The 17,021-nt window shown below is 34.7% G+C and overlaps 1 protein-coding gene across 5 annotated transcripts in view; it reads right to left on the minus strand.

The window, feature by feature from the left end:
* Nucleotides 1–733: 733 nt before the first annotated feature.
* Nucleotides 734–17,021, minus strand: part of LOC150098659 (uncharacterized) — a 38,908-nt gene continuing 22,620 nt past the window's right edge. For 4 of the 5 annotated variants that reach the window (XM_090404869.1, XM_090404868.1, XM_090404870.1 and 1 more), the window contains exon 3: nt 734–4,439. In XM_090404869.1, coding sequence (XP_090260995.1) covers nt 2,759–4,093 — 1,335 coding nt within the window. In that variant the 5' untranslated portion in view covers nt 4,094–4,439 and the 3' untranslated portion in view covers nt 734–2,758. The remainder of the gene's footprint in view (nt 4,440–17,021) is intronic. The other variant, XM_090404872.1, reaches the window with a different exon arrangement.

A 17,021-nucleotide genomic window follows, 5' to 3' on the forward strand; every position in this document is an offset into this window, starting at 1 on the left:
AATCCACAAATCCTCAGTTATTTTCATATGAAGGATTCCACAGACCACTCAGATCTTGGTAACTTGCCTCTGGATCCTCTTCATCAGTTCCTCATTCCCAAGAAACTCAGGTGACCAGACCTGAGCACAGTAATCCAGAAGTGGAAATATCAAGGCCTCATAAAGAGGAAAAACAATTTCCTTGTTTCTACTTGTGTTCTTCAGCAGCCAAGCAATCTTATGAGCTATCTTAGCAACATACTCTCTAAACTCCAACCTAAATTCTATCTAAATTCAACCAACACCCCAAATCTTTGGCTTCATCTATTTCCTTCCTGCAGTACAGTTCCATCAAGATAAATGTTTTGCCAATACCAAATTGTTTTACACAAAATAAATTAATAATCTTATTAGCTGCAAGAATTTCAAAAACGTGGATGTCTAAATAGATCATGGTAAAGTACCATTTTTTAAACTTAAAAAAAAAATTCAAATTTTTATGTTTTAATTTTTTTAAAATTAAATTTATTAATTTTGTACACAAATTGTGGTATTACACATTCCTTGACGATTTATCCTCTCTTGCTATGTGTAAGGTAAATGTTTCTTGTATGCTCTATCTATTTAGGTAATTGGATTATGTCCTTAGCTAAGTGAATTAGAATGGTGCTAAAGGGATGTTGCTAGTGTGGACAGAGCAAAGATTCAAAGAAAAATACAGTAGATTATCAAAATGAAAGAAAATAAAATGGAAGTAAAATAAAGACAGCGTTTTATTATATATGTATTAAAAAATATACATATTAGTACTGCATACATCAAACAAAGCATTGTCAAGGTTTCCGATGACATTTATTCAAAATTTTCAAAAATTAAATTTTTGCAAATTGCATGTTATCGACATCATTATTATTAACCCCACCATTCCAGCTTAATTTTCATATAAACACTAGTTAGTAATCTTGAATCTTGCTACTCACTGGCTGTCACTATCAAAAAAGTCTTAACTGTTGAAATGTCTTATCTGAGTTATAGAAATTTTATTATTTTTAATTCTAACTTTTCCAAATTTCCTTTAAATTATTATTATTATGTGACAATTCCAGGGAGTCCAAAGACTCATCAAGGGAGGGCACCTAATCCACGAAGTATACAAAGAACCGCAACTCCCATCATCTACACCAATGCCATCTACCATCCACCACCACCACCAATAGTATTTTCACAGACAATCACTAACATCTATGCCCGTGGCAGGATTTAAACCCGCAGCCTTTTGGCTGGAGAGCAGATATGCTAACCACTCCGCCAAAAATGCATTTATAATAGACAGCTAAGTGAAGTCTCTGTGGAACTTCTGGTACTGAGATTATAAAATGACACCTTTACATAGTAAATAAATGAAAACAGTTAATTGTATGAATAACAGATTTTATTGTTTTTATTTTATTTACTGTTTAAACTAATTTAGTCAACTTTCTTTGGCCTTCAACATGATTAATGAAAAATTTCAAATGGCAACCTATTATCTTGGGTGGGGTGGGTGGGTAAATCACAGTTTTGATACATTTTATGAAATAATTTATGCACTTCATATAAGGAATTTCTGAAGGTTTTTTTTTTTTTTTTGTAATGCACAAATAAGAAAAAGAACAAAGAAAACACTTCTAAATAAAAAAAGGACTTTAAAATGATCTGCTAGCCACTTTAAATAGTTGGTACATATCTTATATGCAAAGTTAAATATCATTATATATATATAAAAAAAAACTATGCACTCACAATCACATTATTATATTTCACTGAAATTAGTACAAAACTTACATATAAATATGAAAGTGTCTGACAAGGATCATGCTTGGAATATAAATTTTACAAGTATTACAGATTATTTTAACAGCTTATATTCTCATACTACTTTTCAGACTATGATGTGCAAGAACTACTTCCATTTTACTTTTTCCCTTTCTATTTTCATTTTTTTTTTTTTCCAGATTTTTCTATCTTTTGGAATGCTTTAAAATCCAAAACTAATTTCCACATTTTATTTAATTATATGACACTTTCACCCATAATTAATATTCACCTGAAAAAAGGAGGGCGATTTACTACATTTGAACAAAAAAATAGAAAACCATTTTCACATTTAAAATACAAAATATTAATAATAGCAAAATAAAATACAATAAATAAAGTTAAGCCATTTTCTTATATTCTGAATGTCAATTTACATTTCATGCTTTTTCACACTGCTTAAAAGGCACAGGGAAGGTCTCTAATCTTGATGTCACAACAAATTCTACAATTCAGTTATTAGAAAGCACCAACATCTTTATCTAAAGCAGGAATTAATCAGAGGAGTGTCAAGTTTTGCTGAGGCTTTAAAGTGACAATATATCTAACATGTGCATTGCTGGTGATCATTTGATTTCCTTCATTATTCTATGTTTGAGTTTTTACATTTTCAACTCTGATTACTCTGAAAACACAATAACAGTGTAGGATTACTTCTAGCTCATGCTAAGGGCATACACATATTCAAGTTTTCCTTTGAAACTAGCCAACCTACTAACTAAACAGAGACCTATTTTGTAACTATTTATATAACATAGTCTGAGTATGAACCTGCTTCCAGATTCAGTTTTAACTGTTTATAACCTTGATGATTCTGGTCATTCTCGCTTCCTCTTCCAAAAAAACATTGCTTGGGAATTCAGGTACATTTCAGTAAATATAAATCTTTATCCTTAAATTCACATGTAAACAGCAGAGGTTTCTCCTAGTGTGATTTCTTATGTTTCTTCAGGAGTGCTGATTGTGAAAATGTTTTTCCACAAATTTCACATAAAAAAGGCTTCTCGGTAGTATGAGTTTTAAGGTGTCTTTTAAGTAAATCTGAAAGAAAAAATGCCTTCTCACAAATTTCACATATAAAAGATTTGTTATTAGCATGACTCACTTTGTGTGTTTCAAGATCTTCTCTGGATGAAAATGTCAACTTACAAATTCGACATATAAAAGGCTTATCGCTGGAGTGAGTTCTCACATGTCTGTTAAGATGTCCTGACTGTGAATAGGCTTTTCCACATATTTCACATACGAAAGGTTTCTCATTAGTATGAATCCTGACATGCCTTTTAAGATGTCCTGATTGTGAATATGCCTTACCACAAATTTCACAAGTAAAGGGTCTCTCATTATTGTGAATTCTTATATGTGCTTTAATATCTCCTGAACATGCAAATGCCCTTCCGCAGATTTCACATGTGAATGGCCTCTCATTAGTATGAATTCTAGCATGCCTTTTAAGATTTCCTGACTGTGAAGATGCATAACCACAAACTCCACATATAAAAGGCTTCTCATTAGTGTGAATTCTTGTATGTGTTTTAAGTAATTCTGAACGTGAAAATGCCTTCTGACAAATTTCACATACAAAAGGTTTTTCATTCAAATGAACTCTTATATGTTTTTTAACATTTCCTACTGTAGAAAACAGTTTACCACAAAGTTCACATGAAAAACGTCCTGGTCTAGGGCGGATTAAATTTCTTCTAACATTTCCTGACTGTATAAAGCCATTACTGTTTGTTTCATGCATAAAGGCCTCTTCGTTCATATGAACTGTGACATGTTCCTTAAGATCTTCCATTGACAAAAATGTAGCCTTACAGATTTCACATGTCCAAAGTTTTTTATATTTGTGAATTCTTTTGTGAATGTTAAGAATTTCTTTGTGGAAAAATACTTTACTGCATGTTTGACAAGGAAAATGTTTTGCAATGGTGTGGAGCTCTATATATCTTTTAAGATACCCTATTCTTAGAAAGACTGTACCATGTAATTTATAAATGAAATATTTCACATTTCTATGCATGAAGGCATGTGTTTTACAATCCTTTGATTCTTTAAATGTCTTACTACAAATTTTACAAATATACAGTTTTTCATTTGTGTGAATTTCCATGTGTGCAGTAAAAGCTTTCAATTGCAAAAAGACCTTGCCACATTTTCCACAAGTATGCTTTATCTCAGCATTGTCTGTTTCAATATCTGGTAGAAGATATGACTCAGAAAATGAGCTGTTATAATCATTATCAAAAGATTTCTCCATGATATAAAGTTTCTTGCAGAACTAAACAAAATTTGGGATTTTGCCTCCTTTTTTCTCCATGTATCGTGTCCCTAATATATATTTAAACTGATATATAATTATATATTACTTTTTATTACTAATATTATCATTTGAAATAATATAATCTAGCTTTAAAATTACATAATGCCTGAAATAAGTTACTGGTTGCCTGTTTATCAAAAAATATGAATCTTATGATTAGAAATCATATGAACATTGAGACATGTCTCACAGATATTTCTGTTTAGAATGTTTTCAATAAAAGCAACCAACTTCTGATGGCTTGGTTCTTAATTCATCAGTTCTGTAACAATCTCATTGTTATCTGTAAAAAAATTTTATAAATTCATAAGACGAGTATAAATCTTTAACAAGACAGTCTTAAATGTAGAGTCTTTTCCCTGTTGAAATATATTTAGCACTTTACAATACATATTTGTTTTACTGTTAGAAATAATATAACTGATAATATAACTGAACACCAATTTTTTTCACAGTTTAATAATATTAACCATTAACTAATTTTGTTATAATTGACTTAATAGGTATTACATCATCATAATTAACCTTTGCAAGGAAAACAAGAAAAGTAAGAAAAAAGATGTGAGAATGAGAGATCAAGGTGTGTGTGGGGGGGGGGGGGGGGGCACAAAGAAAAAGAACCCAAGTCAGTGGTATTCAGGATATAGGCCAGTTTTTATATCAGATGTACCAAAAGTGTCAGAGATGCCGGTTGAAGACAGGATACAAGCTTGAATTATCAGAATGAAATCTTACGAGAGAAAGAGATAAGGTAAGAGAGGAAGTTAAAGTTCAAGACAATACAGAGAGATAGTATAAGATAAGGTGAAAGAGTGGAAGCAAAAAAGAGTTGGGATGCCAGTGAAGAAAGAACGAGAGCAGATGTGAAGGGATGAGGTACGGATATTCAATGATTCAGGAGTGTACAGAGTAGAATGGTAGCCTACAAGGAACAACAGAGAGTACAGTGATGGCAATGAAGTGACATGAAACGTATATCAGATAATAGTGATAGCTGGTATGAATGAACCAAGAGGCAGTATGAATAGAGCAGCAAGAGATTTGAAATTGATGTTAGTAAGATTATGCAGAAAAAAAGAGTAGTGATAATGAGTTAGATGCTAGTGAGAATGCATAGGAAGATAGCTGAAATAAGTGGATGCCTGGAATCCACTGCATTCAAACATGGAAGGCTGAAGACATTCGGAACAGCTGCTGTTAATACAGTTGTTAGGATGAACAGTAGCAAGGATGGCCAAATGTGGGAGATATCAGCTTCAAAAATGAGGTGCACAGTATACTGCAAAGTCTGTGGAAAATAACAACAATTATGGGAATATTGACAATGCCCTGAATTTTCTAAAACCAAATGCCAGGCATGTTACAAATAAAGGGAATGAGTTTGTGGCACTGATTGCCTCCACTTGTCTGGAGATTACTGGTGTAGTGAAACCTGATCAACAGAAGATATACTGAGACAGAAATAGTACTGATGGTGTTGAGAGTATTTATAACTGCATTTTTTAAGGAAATTATAACATGCACTAATATATTAACTAATATAAATTTAATCAATACTTTCAATATTTTGGCAAAGTCAAATTTCCATCACCATGGAACACAATATATTATGATATGTGCATGCAGACACTACACTAAGTAACAAGGCTGATGCATGTCAATTGAGAGTAATTGTCATAAATAAGCCTAAAGTCCTAAATAGCACCCCTATATTAGGCTTACTTTGAACCTAAATTTAGTCCTAAATAGCATCCTTGGCTACTTTGCTGAAGTATAGAGAATGAGAGCTTTCCAAATTTGGGAGGTTTCGTGCAGCTAAATTTGTAGAGGTTTGGGTGGTTTAAGGCAGAGGTGTCAAACTGGCGGCCTGCAGATTGTATATGGCCCCGAAAGCAATTTCTTGTGGCCCATGATGCCTCAAGGAAAGATGAAAAAAAAAAAAAAAAAGGATGGTTGCTTTTTATAATAAAACAGAAATGAGGTATTTACTCGAATATAACTCTCCCTCGCACCCCTGATTTCACTTTATGAAAATTTTTTTTTAAAGTTTTGCATATACATCGCTCACGAAAATAAAGTTTAACCACTTTCAAGGTGGGGCGATTAGTCGCTTCCCACGGTAAACAACATGCCCTCCACAACTGCCACTATATTGCAGATGCAAGGAAAACAAGTTGTACCACTGAATAAAGTACAGAGACATTTAGTGTCTGTGTAATATATTTCTTTAGTGCAGTTGAGACAACTGGGATAAACACGTCACTAACTAATGAATCACATGTCTCCTCCCACACTAACCATGCTGTTTAGACTCAAGTAAAACCATATGTTGCACCGGCAAACACAGTATCTAACTATAAACTATTGATTTTAGTTAGATGTGTGTGAGTGCACCCACTAACTCAAACACAAAGCAACAATAAAATTAATTTTGGTTTAATTTGATTTAAATGCCATCTATTGTAAATATTAATAAAAAAAATTCAGCTAACGTCTTTTATTCCCATAATATAAATATAATAAAAATATTCTTTATTTTTCTTAGTTGTCATAATCATTATATTATTATTTTGTCTTGTATTAATATAGAATAAATAAAATTTTTGTTATTAATTTTCCAATTTATTTATGCTCATTCTTTCACTTCCCTTCGATTTTAATTAGTGAAGGTTTTTTTAGTCAAAAATGTTTTGTGGCCCACTTGAGATACACTTTTATAGTAAATGGCCTGCAGTCCAATTGAGTTTGATACTCCTGGTTTAAGGTATCAGCAGAGTCAAGAAAAAGTCTTTCGTGTTTATAGTCCAGTGTATCCTATGGTGAATGTGCAAAGCATGGTCAGCAAGTCATGAGCAGCTGTAGTGGTGGAAATGGATATAGTCCTTATTTCAGCAATTCTGATGTTGGCTGTCCTACTGCTTTGGCATAGTATGATAATTTAAGACTATATGGGACATGGTAAACACCTGTAAGGTCTAGGGATTCCGGTTGGTCTTTGGTTGGGACAGATAGGGAATGCTAACTTTTTATATAGTTTTTAAGTGGTTGGAAGGTTGTATTTTTTTAGGATTTTAGTTAGTTTTTCAGATGTGGCTTAGATATATGGAATGGTGATAATTTTAATGTACTCTCTGTTCTGGAGAGAAAGGGGTGGGGTTAACATTTTTTTGGATGTGGTGGGAATTGTAGCCACTGACTAATAAGGTTTCTGAATGTGGTCAAGTTTTGTGGAGAGGACATCATCTGAACTAATTAATTTAGCCATGTTATATATGTTTTAATAATCCCATACTGTTGGGAAGGAAAGGAGTGTGACTTTTTGTGAATGTATCTACCAGTGTGTGTGTGTGTGTGTGTGTGTTGGGCAGGGGGGGGGGGGTTCTGTAAACAGAGATCCACCAGGCTGACATGTAAGTAAATGTCTAGGAAGGGAAGAATGCAGTTATTTTCTTTTTCCTAATGTGAATTGGTTCCAGGCCATGTGGCCAAATGGAGAACACATGAACAAAGTGTAGTGAAACAGTGGGTCTATGTGAGGCAGAGTTTAGAGCTTTCTCTTCAAATGTTACCATGAAGTAATTAGCTGGGGAAGTAAATAATTTTAAGTAATTTGGACTTCTGCCTTGGACTGCTGGTGGAAGTCCTGACCATGTGCTGGACTTCCAAGGTGGAAGTCCAACACATGGTCAGCAAGTCCCGACTTTTGGATGATCCTTTCAGACGTCTCTAATACTCAGCTGCCAAAGAATTTCAAAAAATAAAGTCATCGCATTAATAAGCTTGCTAATTTTCTAAAAAACTTTCAAGCCTCAACATCAAGGAAACACTGTAATAAACTTATCCTCCTCCACCTTCAAACCCGAAGAAATTAGTGCATTCTCTTACGGCCCTAACTATGCACTTGCACCTAAAAAAATTACAGAAAAAATTATGATTCATACTGAATGCAGGATTCTTTACCTTCCTATCTGATGTTGTTAACAATATTAGACCGGATGTTGCCAATGAACTAATACACCAAAAAGTAATCTCTTTTATAAAGAATGTGAAGCACTATTGGAAATCAAGAATAATAATCACTAAACCTGATTAGAGAAATGATAGTTCAAAACTATTATAATTACACATTAAAACTTGCTTCTTTGCTGAAAGATCGCTCAACCTACCTCACCTTAAACAACGACCCTACCAATATGCAGATCAGATCACTTCACAGATCCTAAAAAAGTCACCTCCTGGCTTGTTGAAGTTACTAATAAACTAAAACTATATAATTTTAGATCACCCCCCATATATATGGACTACCTAAAATTCATAAATAGACTGACCATTACACCCAAATGTAGATGCCACTGACAAATTAGAAAAACATTTAGCAAAAGTGCTTTCCCAAGTAGAGAAAATCTCACACTCCAACACACTTATATTGTCAGTTTCGATATCTCCTCTCTGTCAATGTCCAACTTAAGGCCTGAACTTAAACAAGGCCTGATATTTCAGCCTTATTTAAGTTCACTATGAACTTTGGCTATTTTGTTTGGCAAAGAAACTTCTACAAACAAATAGAGGGGACAGCTGTAGGCTTTCTGCTGGTTAATTTCTTCATGAAAACATTTGAAGAATTAGCTCTAAACTGTGCCCCACATAGACTTACTGTTTGGCTACACTTTGTTGATGATCAGTTCTTCATTTAGCCACATGGCCTGAATGTTCACAACATATTTTTACCAGATCTAAAAAATCAAAATCCCAGAAACCAGTTCATATTAGAAAAAGGAAATACCAGCAGCAGTCTCACCTTCCTATAATTACATGCCATCATGATGGATTCCTGGTATTCTCCCCTCCCACACACAAGTAGATAGATTCATAAACAGTGATCCCCCTCCAACAGTATGGGATTATTAAACCTTTACATAACAGGACTAAATAAATTAGTTCAGATAACAGTGCCCTATCCATGGAACTTGACTACAATCACAAAACATTCTTTGCAAATAGCTACAATTCTCACTATTAAATTAAAGAAGCCAAGAAATTACACTCTTATTGAATCCTTTATTATTATTATTTTTTTTTATTCTTATGTAACACCTCCAGGGAGTCCAAAGTGTCATTGAGGGAGGGCATCTACCTACAACTTTCCGTCTCCACCAACCGAGACTACCTTCATCATCTACACCAAACACCACCACTAGTATATTCAAAGACAATCTCAAACATCCACGCCCATGGCGGGATTAGAACCTGCAGCCTTCTGGCTGGAGAGAGATATACGCTAACCACTTGGCCAACCAAGCCAACAAAAACACAGGTTCCACCGAGATTCAAGTGTATGTAGACAAAATTTCCATGTTAAGTATATTCATAACTAAGCTCCTTATATACAGAATAGTGACTTCACATTAATTGCCTCAGTATTCAATAATGAAGTGTACACATCCTTTGGATGTGTATAATGCTATATGTTATGTGAAGGGCCACAACCTAGACTGGTTTCAACCTTTATTCAGGTCTCATTAGTGGGAGCGAAACTCAGAAAAGATACCAAAGTTGAAGTAATCCACAAGTGGTGAAAAGGTGTAACACCTTGTTATTAAAATACTCTAGGTTAGAGCTAGTTGTTAAAAGTGTTTTTGTTTGGTTACAAATTGAATTAAAGAAGTCAAAAAAACATATTCTTCTTTAATTCTTTATCCAAGTATAAGCAAACAAAGTTTGTGAGTGAAGTATGTTCACGACTAGGATATTTATATATAGAAGCTAGTGATATCACATTAATTGCCTTAGTATACCAGTTTCAACCTATTCAGAAAAGATATCAAGGCTGAAATAATGCACCTTTTCATTACTTGTATATGGAAAACACAATTAGTGAAAAGGTGAATAAGCCTTTAATCCTTTATCCAAGTGTAAGCAAACTTACATTTGGATAAAGGATTAAACAAGGATATAATTTCTTGGTATCTTTAATTTCATTTATAATCAAGTGACAGGTATTGTATGCAGAATGGCTAGTCTGTGAATAATGGATCTCCTGTGATAAGTCTTCTGATTTCATGGAGATACCTATAGTAATAACAGATTGCTCCAATTTTGGATATGGATGACACAATCTCATATCTACAAAAGTTACATTGCATAAAACCAAGAGAATGGAAAATTCAAATAACACTGACTATAACTCTATGCTTAATAATGGTAATCTTTTTAATATTACTACAGCGCCTCCATAGCGCAATTGGAAGAACGACGGTACTTTGCGCCCTTCGATTAGAAAAGGCCAAAGTTCGATTCTCGTCATGATGGGAATCTTTATATGGACTTTTTCAATTGAAGGTGAGTTAGCCGATCTCATATGAAGGTAGCAAGATTTTTTCTCCCGGAAACTCGGGTTTTTCATCCCGCATACAGACAAATCGGCCCTTCAGAACACGCAATTTACAGACAAAAAATACTAGCTGTGGTGGTAGTGGTTGTGGGCAGTAGATGGCATCGATGTAGGTGATTAGTAGTAGAGGTTCTGTATAGCAGTGGAGATGGAGAGTTGTACACTAGGTGTTCTCCCACGATACGTCTCCAGACTCCTTGGAGGTGTCACTAATAATAATAAAAAAAAGTGAATCAGTTGCCAGAGGTGGTTGTGAGAGACTGGTCAGTGAATGAGTTTAAGGAGAAGAATGACAGGTATTGTATGCAGAATGGCTAGTCTGTGAATAATGGATCTCCTGTGATAAGTCTACTGATTCCATGGAGATACCTATAGTAATAACAGACTGCTCCAATTTTGGATATGGATGACACAATCTCATGTCCACAAAAGTTACATTGCATAAAACTAAGAGAATGGAAAATTCAAATAACACTGACTATAACTCCATGCTTAACAATGGTAATCTTTTTAATATTACTACAACTAATCAATAATAATAATAACAACAACAACAAGCACCATAACTGTAATACTAATTAAGAACTTAAGGGATTACAATAGCAGCTGGGTTTAAACAAATAGACATTATCAAGATCAGATTTTCACTTTACAACCAGCAGTTACAAAATCATGGGAATATAACAAGGATCTGTATTTAAATTTTGTAGATCTGGAAAAAACATATGGCAAGGTGCCAAGAGAAATTGTATTCAGAACACAACAGTTATATGGGATAAATGGAATATTATACATGGTCTATGTTAAACTGTAAGTAAGCAATTAGAAATGAAAAAAAGTACAGGAAGGTAATTTGATGTAAAATTAGGTGTGAGCCAAGGGGACACACACTAATCCATTCTTATTCATCATCCATATGAATCACATTATACGAGGGTAGTCTGAAAAGTTCTCGACCTCGGCCATAGATGGCAACACTATTGGAAAGATTTTTTTTTCTAAGTTGGTACATCTGTCATAAGCATCTATGTGAAACTGCAAGTCATTCTATCAAGTAGTTTGTTTTATACAGCTGTCTGAAGCAAAAGTGTTATCTGTATCCATTGAAATGGATACAATTGAGTATCGTGCTGTTATAAAATACTTTGTAAAAGAAGGTTAAACGCCAAAAGAAATTCATTCGAAGTTCATAAAAGTTTATGGGCGCTCTTCTCCTTCGTTTTCGACAATTAAGAAATGTGCTGCCAAGTACTTAAACGTGGCCGTACCAGACTTGAAGATGATCCACGTGAAGGACGTCCAAAAAGTTTAAAAACACCAGAAATCATTTGTCAAGTGCACGATATGGTATTGGATGACTGGCGAGTCAAAGTGCGTGAAATTGCTGAGACTATAGGCATTTCAAAAGAATGTGTAGGATATATTTTGCATGAAGAATTGCAAATTAAAAACAAGCAAATTGCAATTTAAAAAATTGCAAGCGAAGCACCCATCTTTTGGGAGATGGATGCTTCGCTTGCTCACAGCAGATCAAAAATGCACTCGCATGAAAATCTCTGAACACTGCTTGGGGCATTTTAACAAGAATAAAACCGATTTTGTGCGTCGATTTATTACTATGGATGAGACTTAGAATTAAACAGCAGTCAAAAGAGTGGAGGAGCCGCCAAAGAACACAATGTCAGTTCCATCAGCAGGAATGGTCATGGCATCTGTGTTTTGTGATGCATTTTGTTTATTAATTACCTTGAAAAGGGTAAAACAATAACTGGGGAATATTATTCCAATCTTCTAAGCAGACTAGAAAAAAAAAAATTTGTGAGAAAAGACCCAGTTTGCAGAAGAAAAAAATCATCTTTCATCAGGATAATGCACCTGCCCACAATGGTGTTTTGGCAATTCTTAGAACATCCACCCTATTCCCCAGATTTGGCTCCCTCTGACTTCTATCTCATCCCAAAATAAAATTCTTCCTCGCTGGTCAGTGTTTTTCTTCGAATCAAGAGGTTATTGCAGTTGTAGAGGGGTATTTTGCAGATCTTACTGAGAACCACTACAGGAACACAATAATGCTGCTGGAGCATCACTGGAATAAACATATTAGTCTTAAGGGAGATTATGTTGAAAAATAAAAATAATTTTGAAATTATAAATTTGTTTTTTCATTGTTAGGATGAGAACTTTTCAGTCCACCCTCTTAAAAGAAAATGACATTAAACCTGAAATCAGAAAGGGGGATATAAAAAATAATAGTGCTTTTCTTTATGATGATGCTGTATTCATATGCAAATCTAGGGAACGTTTCCAGGATTCTTTATTAAATTGAATAACAGCAGCAACTTGGGATGAAAATTTCAACTCCATTGAGAATACTGTTATTTCAACTGCATTCTAAATGAAAACTGGAGACCACAGATATAAGAATTCTGAGAAAAATTAGTGTAGTTAATAGCTAGCAATGACAGAATCATATTAAAAATGAAAAAATTAAGAGGGAACTTGACACTTTCAGCATTCAATGATGTGTGATCAGAGATAATCTAAGAGGGCATGGTCACTAAAACAACGGAAGAAGAAACAGCAAAACATGCGTTTCATGCCACAATAGCATGAAAACTACCCAGAGCAAGATAAAGGTCTAGGTGGAATGATGTAGTCAGAAGCACTGGAAGACAAAAATATAACATATAACAATACTGGAGTTCTGACTAATGATAGATTAATTTAGAAAAAAAATTGACAGAACATTAGTAATAATGTGAACTTAACAGCATAATAGTATCATAGTATGGAGTAACTTCACAATTAGGCTACTTGTATATACAGATAATGACTTCACATCGATTGCCTTAAGTCTTCTATAATGAAAACCACACTTTCTTTCAGATGTGCATAATGCTATGCAGTAAGAAAGTAGCGACACCAGTCACTATGAATTGGTGTCAACCTTTACTGAGGTATCATTAGTGATAACCAGACCCATAAAGATACTAAAGTTGATAAATGCCTTAGTCATATATTTGTCATACACAAGTAGCAAACAAAGTGTCTCATCTTATTCTGGATGAGAGTTGGTTGAAGTTTTTTATTTTTTTTTTTTACTTGCTAACAGAACAATTATACTTGCAAGAAATTGCATTTATAATCTTTTATCCAACTGTAAGGAAAGTTTGCATGTGAAATATCTTCACAACCCTCTCTAAACGCAATGCACATTCAAAAGAAAGTGTGCTGTACATTAAGGGATACTAAAGCATGTGAAGTCATCAATCTTGGGAATCAAGTAGCGAAGAGGATCCAGAGATGAGTAACCAAGCTAGTGGGAGATCTGTGGAACGCACCCTATGAGGATAGGATAAAGATGTCAAGGTTATAAAAGAGGGGACATGATAGAACTTATAACTAAAAGGGTTCTATAAGTTGATAAAAGAAATTTTTTGATACCCGACAAATAGATAGAAAGAACTGGGATCATTCCTGGATGCTGTGCAAAAGTGTGATGAGTAATGATGTACAGACTAGATTTTTTTTTTGCTTGGAGATGTAAATGAGTGGAATAGATTGCCATAAATAGTTGTGATTGCCTGACAATAAGTTTAAGAAAAGTAATGATAGGTATCATGTATATAAAGGTTAGTGTGAGTCTTTGCCAAAGAGTCTGCTAACTCCATGGACATATCCAAATATGATTATCATCAGCCTCTGCATACAATTAGAATAGTCATGAAGATTCTTCACATTCAAACTTAGTTTGCTTACACTTGGATAAAAGATTAAATAATATAATTTCTTGGTATGCATAATTTATGATGATGAGTTTAGTAACAAAACAAAAAAATCTTTTATGCAATTAGAAATCATGATTTCCCAAATATCAAGCAGCACATTCATCACATCACTGTGACTAACATTCAGACAATATTCAGAAATAACTCCAGAGAATTACTGTAAACATTCATATCTGAAGATGTTTCTAAGTAGCAGTTGGGTATTATGCCAAAAATCCTATGGACAGTATAAACTCCACATTGGGCCCAAGCACAGATCTTTAGAGAGCTGCTCCTCAATTGCTCCTTAGGCTACAATAGCATGATAACTGATAAACATATGGTAGATAAACAATGGACATGTTCATCATCAAGAGAGGATATCAGCTGGCAGATTGTGTTGAATGGACAGAAGAAGATTAATTATAATTATTATTAAGTGACACCTCCAGGGAGTCCAAAGACTCATCGAGGGAGGGTACCTATTGTTGTGTGGGAAAAAAACGATGGGTCGCCTTTTTTTCCCACCCAACATTAAGTAATCTCATAAGGAGTGGATAAGGACATGCTTATGCCTCCGGATGGGAAATGTACCGACTAATGTCCCAAGAACATGTAAATATCCAAGTGTGTAAGCTCTGAACAGTGTTAAAATAACCCATGAGTTTAATAGAGAATAGTTGTAAATGAATTAGAATATAAAATCATGTATAAATTGCCAAGTAAATATGTATAAGCTAGAGCATGTTTTAAGCCATGTAAAAACAGTCCGTAGCCACAGCGTCCAATCGGCAGTCGCCGTATGCATGACGACACCGCCGAGTGAGGGAGCTGTTCTGAGGTATAAAGGTTTCGGCGGGGATTCGAATCGTTCTCTTGTCTCTTGTCTCCGGGTTTCATCAGCACCTAGTTTCCTGTCGGAGAGCTGTGTAGAGCTTGCTGCCACGTGTAGCAAGAATCCCCCCCTTGCTATGTATGCTACGTGGGCCAAGGCTGCAACTACAATGTATTCAGATCCATAAGAAGAAAGAGCCACTGATGAGATCAATGTCAGTGTTCAAACCTGTGTATGAGTGTTTTCGGTTCGTATGGAAACAAAGGAATAGCAAGGCCGCCATCAGTGAAGACACTGTAAGCAGACCAGAATATCCAGTTCAAGGCAAGAACGGTAAGCATAAAATTTTCTTATGTTATATGTTCGATTAAAGTAACCGTGGGGTAAGGAAGCAGAAGTTAAGGAAACGTGCTATTTCCATGTGGTGCTATAAGAACAGTCTGCGATTTGGACACTTTTGTCTGCGGTTGAGAAGAAAGCATATTAGGCTCCAGGCGAACAGGACACCGAGGCCCGAACTGTTTGTGTGATTTAGGAACAGTAATATTATATGGTCAGAACATAATTAAATGTTAGCTAAATATTTTGGAGGGAGGATTAAGTAAGAATAAGAAGTATTACCCTAGAGAAGTTCATGTCAGAGAATAGATGTACGTATAGAAGTGAGAAATTTATGTCAAGTAAGGGACTATAACATAGAAGTTTTGGATGTGATTAATTAAGTAAAGGGAACCCAGACTCTTTTAAGATTAAGGATTTGATTAACATGTATACTTGTCTTTGTGCCATAATAAATGTGTTTCTTTATATACAATCAAATGAGTTTGTCATCTTTTCAGCTACCGTTTGAAAACTTACGTACCGTGCATTAAAGGGGAAACCAATAGTGGTATAAGAATCGGGACCACGACTGCATGCCTCATGGTCCCTACATTTTCTTTAAGTATTCTTGGATAATGTATCAGACTTTAGTTGCCGGCTGGCGCAGTCTTTCATCAATACAAATTTGTTGGCAAACAAATATCTGATATTAAGTGATGCAAATAAAATTTATGTTAATCTGTAAAGTTAAAGTAAAGACAGAGATATAACAATAAGATGGTCACACAGACCACAGACAATATATAAAACCAAAGAACATAACACTATTCTACAGCTTTCTGTCTCCACCACTCAATCCACCAACTACAATGAACTGCAACACCATCTACCACTCACCACCACAACTAGTATTTTCACAGACAATCACAACATCCATGCCCATGGCAGGATTCAAACCTGCAGCCTTCTGACTGGAGAGTGGATATGCTAACCACTCGGCCAACCAGGCAGGCAAAAAAGATAGAAAGATGAAACTTTGAGAACTTCACTACATCCATTTATTGGCACCTCTCACATGGATGAAATGCAGATCAGTTCTTTGCATTTCATCCATTCCAGAAATGTAGCATAATCAAGTGTCTATTGATCATGCTGCTCAAGCACTTTTCCCAGCAGAATATCTAAATATCAAGCAAACAACCTTAAATAGCTACAACACAATCATAATCCAAATTATAAGTTTTCTTCGCATCTGTCAAATCAAAGTAAATCCACAGAATCCATATTCTGTAAGTGAGCACGCTCCCTGCAAACATACTGCGAGGATTATCAACAAAACTCAGCTCGCATTTTTGATGTCCACAATTCTGACTGGCTTTCCTTCTCCAACTTCACAAACCAAGCTAGTAAAGAATCCAAAATGTTTACTATTAACAATTACTTAACACAAATCGTCCACGAATCCTACAGACTTACAGAATATCCTCTTCATTCTCCAAACATCTTGGACCTTTTCTTTAACTAGCTCTCCATCTAAATACACTGTGAATG

Source organism: Typopeltis vanoorti, chromosome 15 (genome assembly GCF_054136105.1).
Source record: "Typopeltis vanoorti isolate ZY-2024b chromosome 15, IOZ_Tvanoo_1.0, whole genome shotgun sequence".
In the NCBI taxonomy this organism is placed as follows: Eukaryota; Metazoa; Arthropoda; class Arachnida; order Uropygi; family Thelyphonidae; genus Typopeltis; species Typopeltis vanoorti.